This window comes from Micromesistius poutassou (genome assembly GCF_964030765.1).
Source record: "Micromesistius poutassou genome assembly, chromosome: 18".
In the NCBI taxonomy this organism is placed as follows: Eukaryota; Metazoa; Chordata; class Actinopteri; order Gadiformes; family Gadidae; genus Micromesistius; species Micromesistius poutassou.
Genome location: NC_140288.1, coordinates 118,977 through 131,297, shown reverse-complemented (window position 1 = coordinate 131,297; position 12,321 = coordinate 118,977). Strand labels below are relative to the sequence as shown.

Genomic DNA, 12,321 nt, shown 5'->3' with positions numbered 1-12,321 from the left:
AGGGTTAGGGTTAGGTTAGTTTAAAACAGTGTAGTGGATGAGGGGTTAGGGTTAGGGTTAGGGTTAGTTTAAAACAGTGTAGTGGATGAGGGGTTAGGGTTAGGGTTAGTTTAAAACAGTGTAGTGGATGAGGGGTTAGGGTTAGGGTTAGGGTTAGTTTAAAACAGTGTAGTGGATGAGGGGTTAGGGTTAGGGTTAGGGTTAGTTTAAAACAGTGTAGTGGATGAGGGGTTAGGGTTAGGGTTAGGGTTAGTTTAAAACAGTGTAGTGGATGAGGGGTTAGGGTTAGGGTTAGGGTTAGTTTAAAACAGTGTAGTGGATGAGGGGTTAGGGTTAGGGTTAGGGTTAGTTTAAAACAGTGTAGTGGATGAGGGGTTAGGGTTAGGGTTAGGGTTAGTTTAAAACAGTGTAGTGGATGAGGGGTTAGGGTTAGGGTTAGGGTTAGTTTAAAACAGTGTAGTGGATGAGGGGTTAGGGTTAGGGTTAGGGTTAGTTTAAAACAGTGTAGTGGATGAGGGGTTAGGGTTAGGGTTAGGGTTAGTTTAAAACAGTGTAGTGGATGAGGGGTTAGGGTTAGGGTAAGGGTTAGTTTAAAACAGTGTAGTGGATGAGGGGTTAGGGTTAGGGTTAGGGTTAGTTTAAAACAGTGTAGTGGATGAGGGGTTAGGGTTAGGGTTAGGGTTAGTTTAAAACAGTGTAGTGGATGAGGGGTTAGGGTTAGGGTTAGTTTAAAACAGTGTAGTGGATGAGGGGTTAGGGTTAGGGTTAGGGTTAGTTTAAAACAGTGTAGTGGATGAGGGGTTAGGGTTAGGGTTAGGGTTAGTTTAAAACAGTGTAGTGGATGAGGGGTTAGGGTTAGGGTTAGGGTTAGTTTAAAACAGTGTAGTGGATGAGGGGTTAGGGTTAGGGTTAGGGTTAGGGTTAGTTTAAAACAGTGTAGTGGATGAGGGGTTAAGGAAGTGGCGGTGCTTTCTTCCATGTTTTGGAGACTTTTGTTTTTTAAGCTGTTTCCCAGTTCTAATACTAAAAGTAGGCTTTAAATCTTTCGGAGGAAGTTGGTATCCAAAACAAAACTATTTTACCACCCTCATGTCATCAAAAGAACCTCCCGCAGCGCAGTAAACCGACTGCTAGGAGATGAAAGATCATCAGCAGATAGTGATGATTACAGTCTATAAATGGAGTTCATTACTATGGCTGCAATCAGAGCACTGTGTGTGTTTAGTGTCAGCAGTTGGTTTACAGCTGCAGACCTTGGAAGGGCTGGACGTCCTCTACTGATCAGAGAGGTTCAGCTCCTGGACCACCCACCGAGCCCGGTCCAATAATGGCCCACAGAACTTCATTTAGACCCTGGTTCCCACTGTGGAAACGCGTTCCTCCAAAGGTTCCTGGGGGCCGTTCCTGAGGTGGAACACACTACATAAACACACCCTGCTCTGCCTTTCTGTCTACCCACCAGACCAGTGTGTGTGTGTGTGTGTGTGTGTGTGTGTGTGTGTGTCTGTTCTCAATAGGATCAGGTTTAAAATCGATAGCTATATATTTAATCTGTGTTATCTGTCACTATCCCCTTTGATGCTGTCTAAATATTGACAGAGAAAAACAGGTTCATTCACTCTCTCTGTCTCTCTCTCTCTCATGCTCTCTCGCTGTCCCACTCTCTCTCTCTCTCTCTTGCTCTCTCTCTCTCTCTCACTCTCATGCTCTCTCGCTCTCTCGCTGTCTTGCGCTCGTTCGCTCTCTTGCTCTCTCACACTCTCTCACTCTTTTGCTGTCTTGCTCTCTCACGCTCTCTCGCTCTCTGTCTCGCTGTCCCACACTCTCTCGCTCTCTTTCGCACTCTCTCTCTCGCTCTGTGTCATGCTCTCTCCCTCTGCATGCATAAATAGCTCCTATTTCACACTTGGGTCGATTAGATATTTATTTTGCTTCACCAATAGACACACACACACACACACACACACACAGAAGCCACATGGTGAAAACAAAGAGATGATGTTAGGGGGTATCACAAGCAGAACATAACTACACAACAACATCACTTGTGTCTGTGAGTAACTTGCTGGGTGCTGTCATCCGTACAGGAGGTGTGGCTACAGCAAAGCCAAGCAGGACCCTGAAGAAGACAAGATGCATTTTCACAACGGCCTCAGTAAATGAACCCATTGTGTGTGTGTGTTTGTGTGTGTGTGTGTGTGTGTGTGTGTGTGTGTGTGTGTGTGTGTGTGTGTGTGTGTGTGTGTGTGTGTGTGTGTGCGTGTGTGTGCGTGTACTCGTGTACATGTGCGTGTGTGTTTGTGTTTGTGGTTTATGTGTGCTTATTTATTCTCTTCTCTTGCTTTAATTAATTTAATTTAATCATTTTCCGTTCTTCATTTTTATTAACTGGTTAGTATCAGTTATTATCATTATTTTTAGTATATCTTTCAATGTGTTAGTGGAGGGATTCCGTCACATGGTTCTGTGTGTTGCGTTGTGTGTGAAAGGTGTTGAGTGTGAGTGTGTGGTGTGAGTAAAGCTGACCTGAATGCTGTCTGCAGTCAAGTTCCCAGGGGTGCGTACCTACATCGACCCACTGACCTACGAGGACCCCAACCAGGCGGTCCACGAGTTCGCCCAGGAGATCGACGTCTCTTCCATCTCCATCGAGAGGATCATCGGAGCCGGTAAGGCCCACCAGCTCAACTAGTTCAAACCAACCTGTTTGAAACTGACCCGTTTTCAATTCCTGTTGTTTCTCCATCCTAATGGAGGATGACAATGGCACATCTTTAGTTTGATGTTGACTGAAGCTCTGTGTGTAACCCTAACCCTAACCCTAACCCTAGCTCTGTGTGTAACCCTAACCCTAACCCTACTATGTGGAGGGTGAGGAGCTCTGAGCTGCAGCCCTTTCCTGGCAGTCCTTTCCCGCACTGCGTCACACAGACGATCAAACGCTGCCGGGCCTTGGCAATCCGGATTATCTTCATCATCTATGTGCACAGCATGAGACTTGTCAAACTTGTCAACGGCTGAAAGCTTTTGTGCTCGTTCACAAAGTGGAAGGGCTTAGAGTTAGAGTAGAGTTTCCCAGGAGCAGGCTGGTGCAGGACTTGAGAAGTACAGAGAAGGGTTCTATACTGGCCTGTAGTTCTTCGATTTGTTTTTGGCCAAACGGTAGAAAAAGCTCATCCCAGTGCTTTTGTCTTGCAGCAGGTCATAGAACACCACGCTGTAACATGTAACTGTAACTGTAACTCACCCACAGATTGTGAGCGGATCAGAGAGTTCTTGCTGGTCGCTGACTCTGCCCTGCATGCTTTTGGAGTTTGCGCATCATGCTGTGGAACTTGTCTGGACACCTGTACTTGACTTGAACGGTTAAATCATACATCATCACAACCACAATTTGGAATGAATCAAATAAATTACAGATAAATAATACGTAAATAATTCATGAACTACTGTTCTGAACCTCAAATTCTGAAAGCAGGACTTTGGAGAAGTAATATAGCCTACTTTTTAGTGGAACACATTTGAACGAAAATGCTATGACCCCCCAATGTTGACCTGAAGTTGGCACCACTGATAGTTGATATTGAATTCTTCGACCATGTGGACCGATGACATCCAGGAACAATTTATCAGCCTAGTGGGGGATAGACCGACGCTGTTCCAGTTGCTGAGCGAGGTCCTGGTATTTCCGGTTTTCGTTCTTTTTTGGACCACAATACAGATTAGCGCCGCCTGCTGTTTTGGAGTCATTACACAGGTGTGTGTTTCACACTTCTTTGACCAGTGAGATTAACAGCCCGACTCCGTTTTCTGGCGACGATCGGGCAGTCGTCTTGGTGTGTGGCCGCCTTAAGGCTTTCCTGGAGTCAGAAAATAACTAGATAAACAGTTTAAAAACATAAACTATTTGTACCTATTTAAACAAAAGTTCATCTCTCGGTGTCCAGGTGAGTTCGGAGAGGTGTGCAGCGGGCCCCTGCGGTTGCCAGGAAAACGGGAGTTCCAGGTGGCCATCAAGACGCTGAAGGCAGGCTACAGCGAGCAGCAGAGGCGGGACTTCCTGTGGGAGGCGTCCATCATGGGCCAGTTCGACCACCCCAACATCATACACCTGGAGGGTGTGATCACCAAGAGTGAGTCACGCAGGGTTATCACCCAGCAGCTGAGCCCCATGATGCTGGATTCATCCATCTAAGAGTGTTGTTTGTTCACTGTATGACCTGCATTCCTTAACCATTGTTGAAGCTTCTGATTACTTTTCAGATTGTTTTTCCAGAAAACCATAATATTGTTCATAGGAACACCTTTTATTGTATACACAGAATTAATTGGGTTGACTTCAATCCTGACTTGTTTCATTCATCTTGGTTCTTGACTCAGTAGTTATTGCTATATGTTGTTCCAGGCAAGCCAGTGATGATCATAACGGAGTACATGGAGAACGGCTCTCTGGACTCCTTCCTCAAGGTAGGAGGGGAGGAACCATAGAGGAACCATAGAGGAACCATAGAGGAACCATAGAGGAACAGGAGAGGAACCATAGAGGAACAGGAGAGGAACCATAGAGGAACAGGAGAGGAACCATAGAGGAACCATAGAGGAACAGGAGAGGAACCATAGAGGAGCCATAGAGGAACCATAGAGGAACAGGATTATGAATATAAATTATTTTGTTTTTCTGGATGAATATGGAGAACGTTTATATTGGAACATTATGGAAAGGATCCTACAGAGAAATACAATTTTGATATTTCGCTTGATCCGGTCTTTGTTATTGTGTCTCGCTGAAGGAGACGTCTCAATGGGACATTTCACTATTGTCATTACAGTCTCAATTCTCTTTCACCAAAATGTTTTAACACAAGGCGATGCTTTCTGTAGTCCAACAAACAACGTTCCCCTCCTCACTCACCTTCCTACTGTTTCCACCGAGCGAGACAATAACAAACTGACCTGATAAATCCAAGCTAAAGAAACAAGTATATATATATATATATACTTATATAATCTGTCGCAGTTTTAGAGGACGTTCTTTAACGGCCTATTGGCCCAGCCCTGAGGTAGGGTTAGAGGGTTAGACAGTACAGAGACAGGTCATTAAGGAGCAGGTAGGGGTTAGACGGTACAGAGACAGGTCATTAAGGAGCAGGTAGGGGTTAGACGGTACAGAGACAGGTCATTAAGGAGCAGGTAGGGGTTAGACGGTACAGAGACAGGTCATTAAGGAGCAGGTAGGGGTTAGACAGTACAGAGACAGGTCATTAAGGAGCAGGTAGGGGTTACACAGTACAGAGACAGGTCATTAAGGAGCAGGTAGGGGTTAGACGGTACAGAGACAGGTCATTAAGGAGCAGGTAGGGGTTAGACAGTACAGAGACAGGTCATTAAGGAGCAGGTAGGGGTTAGACAGTACAGAGACAGGTCATTAAGGAGCAGGTAGGGGTTAGACAGTACAGAGACAGGTCATTAAGGAGTGGGTAGGGGTTAGACAGTACAGAGACAGGTCATTAAGGAGCAGGTAGGGGTTAGACAGTACAGAGACAGGTCATTAAGGAGCAGGTAGGGGTTAGACAGTACAGAGACAGGTCATTAAGGAGTAGGTAGGGGTTAGACAGTACAGAGACAGGTCATTAAGGAGCAGGTAGGGGTTAGACAGTACAGAGACAGGTCATTAAGGAGTAGGTAGGGGTTAGACAGTACAGAGACAGGTCATTAAGGAGCAGGTAGGGGTTAGACAGTACAGAGACAGGTCATTAAGGAGCAGGTAGGGGTTAGACAGTACAGAGACAGGTCATTAAGGAGCAGGTAGGGGTTAGACAGTACAGAGACAGGTCATTAAGGAGCAGGTAGGGGTTAGACAGTACAGAGACAGGTCATTAAGGAGCAGGTAGGGGTTAGACAGTACAGAGACAGGTCATTAAGGAGCAGGTAGGGGTTAGACAGTACAGAGACAGGTCATTAAGGAGCAGGTAGGGGTTAGACAAAGGTGAAAGAGAACGTTTGATTACATGAACTTAAATCATAAACAAGGTTTTGTGAATGACCTTAAGGGAAGATATCCTGTACATATCCTGAGTGTGTGGGTTTCTGAGCCTACCAGCAGCACAGTCCGGTTAGGGGTTGAGACAGATGACCGTCATTATAGTCAAAGGGATATATGATATATATGATATATATGATATATGTGATATATATGATATATATGATATATGTGATATATGTGATATATATGATATATATGATATATATGATATATGTGATATATATGATATATATGATATATATGATATATGTGATATATATGATATATATGATATATGTGATATATATGATATATATGATATATATGATATATGTGATATATATGATATATATGATATATGTGATATATGTGATATATATATATATATATGATATATGATATATATGATATATGATATATATGATATATGTGATATATATATGATATATGATATATATGATATATATGATATATATGATATATGATACATATGATATATATGATATATATGATATATGTGATATATGTGATATATATATATATATATGATATATGATATATATGATATATGATATATATGGGAGATATGAAGCTGGTAGGATCAGGGTTCTCTACCGGTCGTGGTAATGGCCTGGCGGTGGTGAGAGCTCAACATGTGTAAACACATACAGTCACACCAGAGCAAACACACTCACCATGGCAACGGGAGGCGGCCAATCGCTTCTGCCTCAGCGGGATGCTTCAGTGTGGGGGGGGGGGGGGGGGGGTTCTCTCTGGGGCTTCTACCCATCATCTCTTATCCATTCGTCAAATAGCCAATCCAGTTATGTCCGAGGGAGGGACAAAGTCAACCAACTGTCTTACTGTACTTGATGTTAACCATAAAAACTTCTTAATAATACATATATATATATATATATATATATATATATATATATATATATATATATATACTACTGGTTGTCAGAGCAGAGCTATAGGTTGTAGTGTGAGGTCAGAGCCCTGAGGCTCATGTCATTTTCTTCTTGGTTGTAGAAGAACGACGGACAGTTCACGGTCATACAGCTGGTCGGCATGCTGCGAGGCATCGCATCTGGCATGAGGTACACACACACACACACACACACACACATACACATACACATACATACATACACACACACACACACACACACACACACACACACACACACACACACACACACACACACACACACATACACACACACACACACACACACACACACACACACACACATAGAAAGGCACACATATGCACACTTACACAAACACATGCACACACAAACACGTATAAGCACATGCATACACACGCACATGCAGGCACACGCACATGCAACCGCACACACACACACAGATCACAGAGTGTGTGAAGAGGAGTCCCCTTGCTGCTGCGTGGCAGGTACCTGTCGGAGACGGGCTACGTGCACAGAGACCTGGCAGCGCGGAACATTCTGGTGAACAGCAACCTGGTCTGCAAGGTGTCGGACTTCGGCCTGTCCAGAGTCCTGGAGGACGACCCCGAGGCCGAGTACACCACCCGGGTACGTCTGGGGGGGGGGGGGGGGGGGGGGGGGGTGTGTGTAGCGCTCTGGAGCCCCTGTTGGCCGGTCTGTCCGTCAGGCGCGGGGGCGGACCCCGTCTCTGGTCCCGCCGACGCTGTTGGAGCGTTAATGTGGAATCTACTTGTGATGTCACAGGGTGGGAAGATTCCTATTCGCTGGACGGCTCCAGAAGCCATCGCTTACAGGAAGTTCACGTCGGCCAGTGACGTGTGGAGCTACGGCATCGTCATGTGGGAGGTGATGTCATACGGCGAGAGGCCCTACTGGGAGATGTCCAATCAGGACGTGAGTACGCCACAGCTACAGCCACCCGGTGCAAAGACACAGAAGGGTGGATCGATAGATGTTGATGAACGGATAGATAATATAGATGATTGATAGATTGAATGATTGATTGATTAGGCTAGAATGGGTAGGTAGTCTGCAGTGTGAAGCCAGGAGTTTCAATCTAGTTCCTGTTTTACTGCAGTAGGAACTTTGAGACTTTTCTTTGGTTTGCTAAGAGAAAAATTGCTGGATCACAAACTGACTGATCGTGTCAGGAGGGTTGAGAGAGTGAGAGAGAGAGAGACAGAGAGAGAGAGAGAGAGAGAGAGAGAGAGAGAGAGAGAGAGAGAGAGAGAGAGAGAGAGCTAAAGTGAGTGGGAGAGATCTGTACAGAAGGGATTAGCATGAAATCATGAACTGTGTCACACCAGTGAAATACTGAAAACAGCCCCAGAGGTGTTATTTATATTAAGATACACACACCCACACACACACACACGACCCACACATGACCTCTTCATCCTGCTGCTCATTTTCTAACTTACTTACTAGTCTGTCTGGTACAGATGTCTTGAGAGAGGAAGAGAGGAGAGGCGAAGAGAGGAGAAGAGAGGGGAAGAGGGGAAGAGAGGAGAGGAGAAGAGAAGGGAAGAGAGAGAGGAGAGGATAGGGGAGGAGAGAGGAGAGGAGAAGAGGGGAAGAGAGGAGAGAGGAGAAGAGAGGAGAGTGGTGAGGAGAGGAGGGAGGAGATGAGAGGTGAAGAGAGGAGAGTTGAGTGGTGAGGAGGGGAGAGGAGAGGAGAGGGGTGATGAGAAGAGTGGGAGGGAGGAGAGGAGAGTCAGGTCTTTGATGTTTAATTGAAAGCGATATGCAGGATTTTCTCAGATCTTCTTGAAATAGAGTTGTACTCTCTTTCCCACATGATACAGAACCTCAACCTCTCTCACCCCTAGCACAACCCGTCTGCCAGACCGTCTGTCACTCTCTGTCTGTCTGTATTACTGATTTTGTCTTTCCTTCTCAATCTATCCATCAGCTGTAATCATCGCACTCCCCCACTCTCTCTCTCTGAGTCTATCAATGTTTCTCACATCCTCTCTCACTCTCCATAATCTGTTATTCCCACACACTCCCAATCTCTCTGTCTCTCCCTCCCCCTTTCTCTCTGTCTATTTTTCAGTCTCTATCTTCGCTTTCTGTTTCTTTGGGTCTTCCTGGCTCTCTGACATCTGTGTGTGTGTGTGTGTGTGTGTGTGTGTGTGTGTGTCTTGACAGTGGAATTCCCTGCAGTCTGTTCTTGTGTTCTCAGAACTATGAGCCCACATCTCGTCTTAGTCCTCTCCCTCTCCCACAAGTCCTCTCCCTCTTCCCAAAGTAAAAACGTTGAAAACACACTCTTAATGTTCTGGTGTCTTACTGCGTAGAGCTACATCCAACACCTATCAAATAAACCTGGGTCTGAAATGTGTCACCATATTTGCCCTATAGTGGGGCAAAATAGAAGATACATTTAAAAAATCCCCAATCCTACCAAATCTTTGTAGAATTTTCTTCTTCGCCACACCAAAGATGTGGCCCCCAGGACCTCTGAAGTTTTTTAATTTGAATGCATGAAACATAACTTATCTCCATTCCAATGCAATTAAAAATAAACTCTCACATACTGTTATACATGTTACAATGTCACATCAACATAGAATCAACATAGAATCAACATAGAATCAATACACTAGAAGAGCATGTAGAATGAACGGCAACTCCCCATCTAAGAGAGGGCAGAATGGCTCCACCTGTTGAGCCCCCCCCCCCACTACTCTACTGAGCCCCCACCCTCACTGCTCTACTGAGCCCCCCCCCCCCTCACTGCTCTACTGAGCCCCCCCCCCCTCACTGCTCTACTGAGCCCCCCCCCCTCACTGCTCTACTGAGCCCCCCCCCTCACTGCTCTACTGAGCCCCCCCCCCCCCTCACTGCTCTCCCTGCACCAGACCCCAGCCCCCCCCCCCGCTCCCTGCCCCCCCCCCCTCTCCCTGGCCCCCCCCCTCTCCCTGGCCCCCCCCTGGCCCCCACTCACGCCTCTGGTCCCCCTGCAGGTGATCAAGGCGGTGGATGAGAGCTACCGCCTCCCGGGGCCCATGGACTGCCCCGAGGCCCTCTACCTGCTCATGATGGACTGCTGGCAGCGGGACCGCAGCACGCGGCCCAAGTTTGACGAGATCGTGTGTGTGCTGGACAAGCTGATCCGCAACCCCAGCTCGCTGAAGAAGCTGGTCAACTCCTCTCACAGGTCAGGGGGCCTCACTCCACAACCAGCCGCCGGCTGGAAGGTGGCTGGTTCCATACCTGTTGTCAGGGTGTCCATGAGCACCATGCTCCCTAAGAGAGGGCTGAGGCTCTAGGGGGTGAAGATGTCCCCTCACAGACATGGAACTCCTTCAGAGGGCAGGAGAAAGTGTCATCTATTTTACAGTCTGTTTTCTCTGCTCTTCATTTCAAATCCTGACTGTGTGTGTATACTCGTACACAGACACACCTGCACACACACATAACATAATCACAATGAAAAATGTTCCATCCTTCCTTCCTTCCTCCATTCCTTCCTTTCTTCCATCCTTTCTTCCTTCCTTCCTTCCTTCCTCAGGGTTTCAAACCTCTTGGTGGAGCATGCCAGTGTGGAGGTGGACCATACCAGTCTGAGCCAGAGTGTGGGGGACTGGCTGGACTCCATCAAGATGGGTCGCTACACTGAGCTCTTTATGGACGGGGGTTTCTCCTCATTGGAGACGGTGGCACAAATGACCTCAGAGTAAGTCCACTGCCTGCTACAGACAAATGTTTGTCTTAATAGTGGTGCATTTCAATTAATAAAAAATGTAATTGAACGATATCAAATGTGTGATTTGCTGTTTTTGTGTGTTCCATAGGGACTTGAGACAAGTAGGCGTCAACCTTGCTGGACATCAGAAAAAAATCATCACCAATATCCAAGAGATGAGAGTTCACCTCATCAACAAGACCACTGTAACCATCTGACACACACACACACACACACACACACACACACACACACACACACACACACACACACACACACACACACACACACACACACACACACACACACACACACACACACACACACACACACACACCGGCTATGGACCTAATTGACCGAAACAAACAAGGATTGATTTGGAATGGTCAGACCTAGTTTGACTTTGAGCACTTTCAGTAGATAAACGTAAAAGCAAGATCTGTGTGTTCTATTGGATCCAGATGGGTTGGTCCTAGGGGAATCAGCATTGAAGAGCGTGTTACCAAACCAAGAGACACTGAGGCAGGTTAGGATGTCATTGGAAAGGTCAACTCTTCTCAGAATGACACTGATGAGTTAGAACTGACCTGAGAGGCCCCTGGACCACCACTCAGACCTCTGCAGAACGTCCTTCTAGATGGGGAACACAAGCTCAAACTAGATTCAGATGGTTTGAAACCGTTTCACACAAAAGGAACAAGACTACGGTAACTGTGTGCATCTAGCAGGGTGTTATCCGATGCTGCAGGTTGTTTTTCCTCAAGTGGTTCCATCCGCAAATAGGAGTTCATTTGTTTTTCTTATTCGATTTTCTGGTTTAGCTCGTTTTGGGGTCTTGCCCAAACACTGGTCAACCAACTGTAGGCACTGCAATACCACACCAACTTAGACGCTATTGCAAGAACAACAATACAACATTATCATACAAAGGGCAATGCGGGTAAAAGTGGACTTTTTGGCACTGAATACTGAGTAGGGCTTTGAAGAGGAGAAGCAAGGCATAGGGAAGAACAACACTATTGCACTTCGGATGCTCAGATGCGAATCATCGCTGGTTTACCGGTGGAATGTAGAAACTCTGAGCAGATGGAGAGACTTCCATAAAGGAACCTGCTGCAGCGGGATCCTTCTACTGTCACCAGGACACAGGTAGGATTACTCGGTCCGTTCCACAAAAACACAAAACACATGAACAATGTATACTCGTTCCAAGTTAACTGTCCTGGTTTAGGTCAACCAGAATGGAAGTTTTACAAGAAACTGAACTTTTTGCTGTGGTTCTCAACTCTTAAAGAACGTCAAACAATCAAACTCTCATGGAACTTCAGCCCACCCTGGACCTAGCTGAAGGTTCTGGGGTCTGGGACACCAGACCACCATCAGGGTACCAGGACTTAATCCTCAGTTATCCACCCACTACCTTCTGGACCTTCCCACCCCCTCACCTTTTCCTCCACTGCACAGCCACGTTTTTCAGCGGCTGCAGGATGTCACCGTCGGTCACTGGGATGGATAATATCAGGCAATATAGATATTGAATAATAATGATTTTATTTATTTGAAAATATCGCTTGAAAGACAAGCGACATGAAAAAGGAGAAGCTACACTTGATTCTGATGCACTCCGTATGACG

At 46.1% G+C, this 12,321-nt stretch overlaps 1 protein-coding gene across 1 annotated transcript in view; it reads left to right on the top strand.

The window, feature by feature from the left end:
• LOC311363244 (ephrin type-A receptor 5-like) overlaps positions 1-10,905 on the top strand; it is a gene marked incomplete at both ends in the record, with an annotated part of 15,889 nt that extends 4,984 nt beyond the window's left edge. The window contains 10 exons of the mRNA XM_084483215.1: positions 2,088-2,155; positions 2,544-2,669; positions 3,948-4,133; positions 4,406-4,467; positions 7,058-7,125; positions 7,443-7,584; positions 7,741-7,890; positions 9,966-10,159; positions 10,514-10,678; positions 10,797-10,905. Of these exons, the coding sequence (XP_084339341.1) occupies positions 2,088-2,155; positions 2,544-2,669; positions 3,948-4,133; positions 4,406-4,467; positions 7,058-7,125; positions 7,443-7,584; positions 7,741-7,890; positions 9,966-10,159; positions 10,514-10,678; positions 10,797-10,905 (1,270 nt within the window). The remainder of the gene's footprint in view (positions 1-2,087; positions 2,156-2,543; positions 2,670-3,947; positions 4,134-4,405; positions 4,468-7,057; positions 7,126-7,442; positions 7,585-7,740; positions 7,891-9,965; positions 10,160-10,513; positions 10,679-10,796) is intronic.
• Between the last annotated feature and the right edge of the window lie 1,416 nt (positions 10,906-12,321).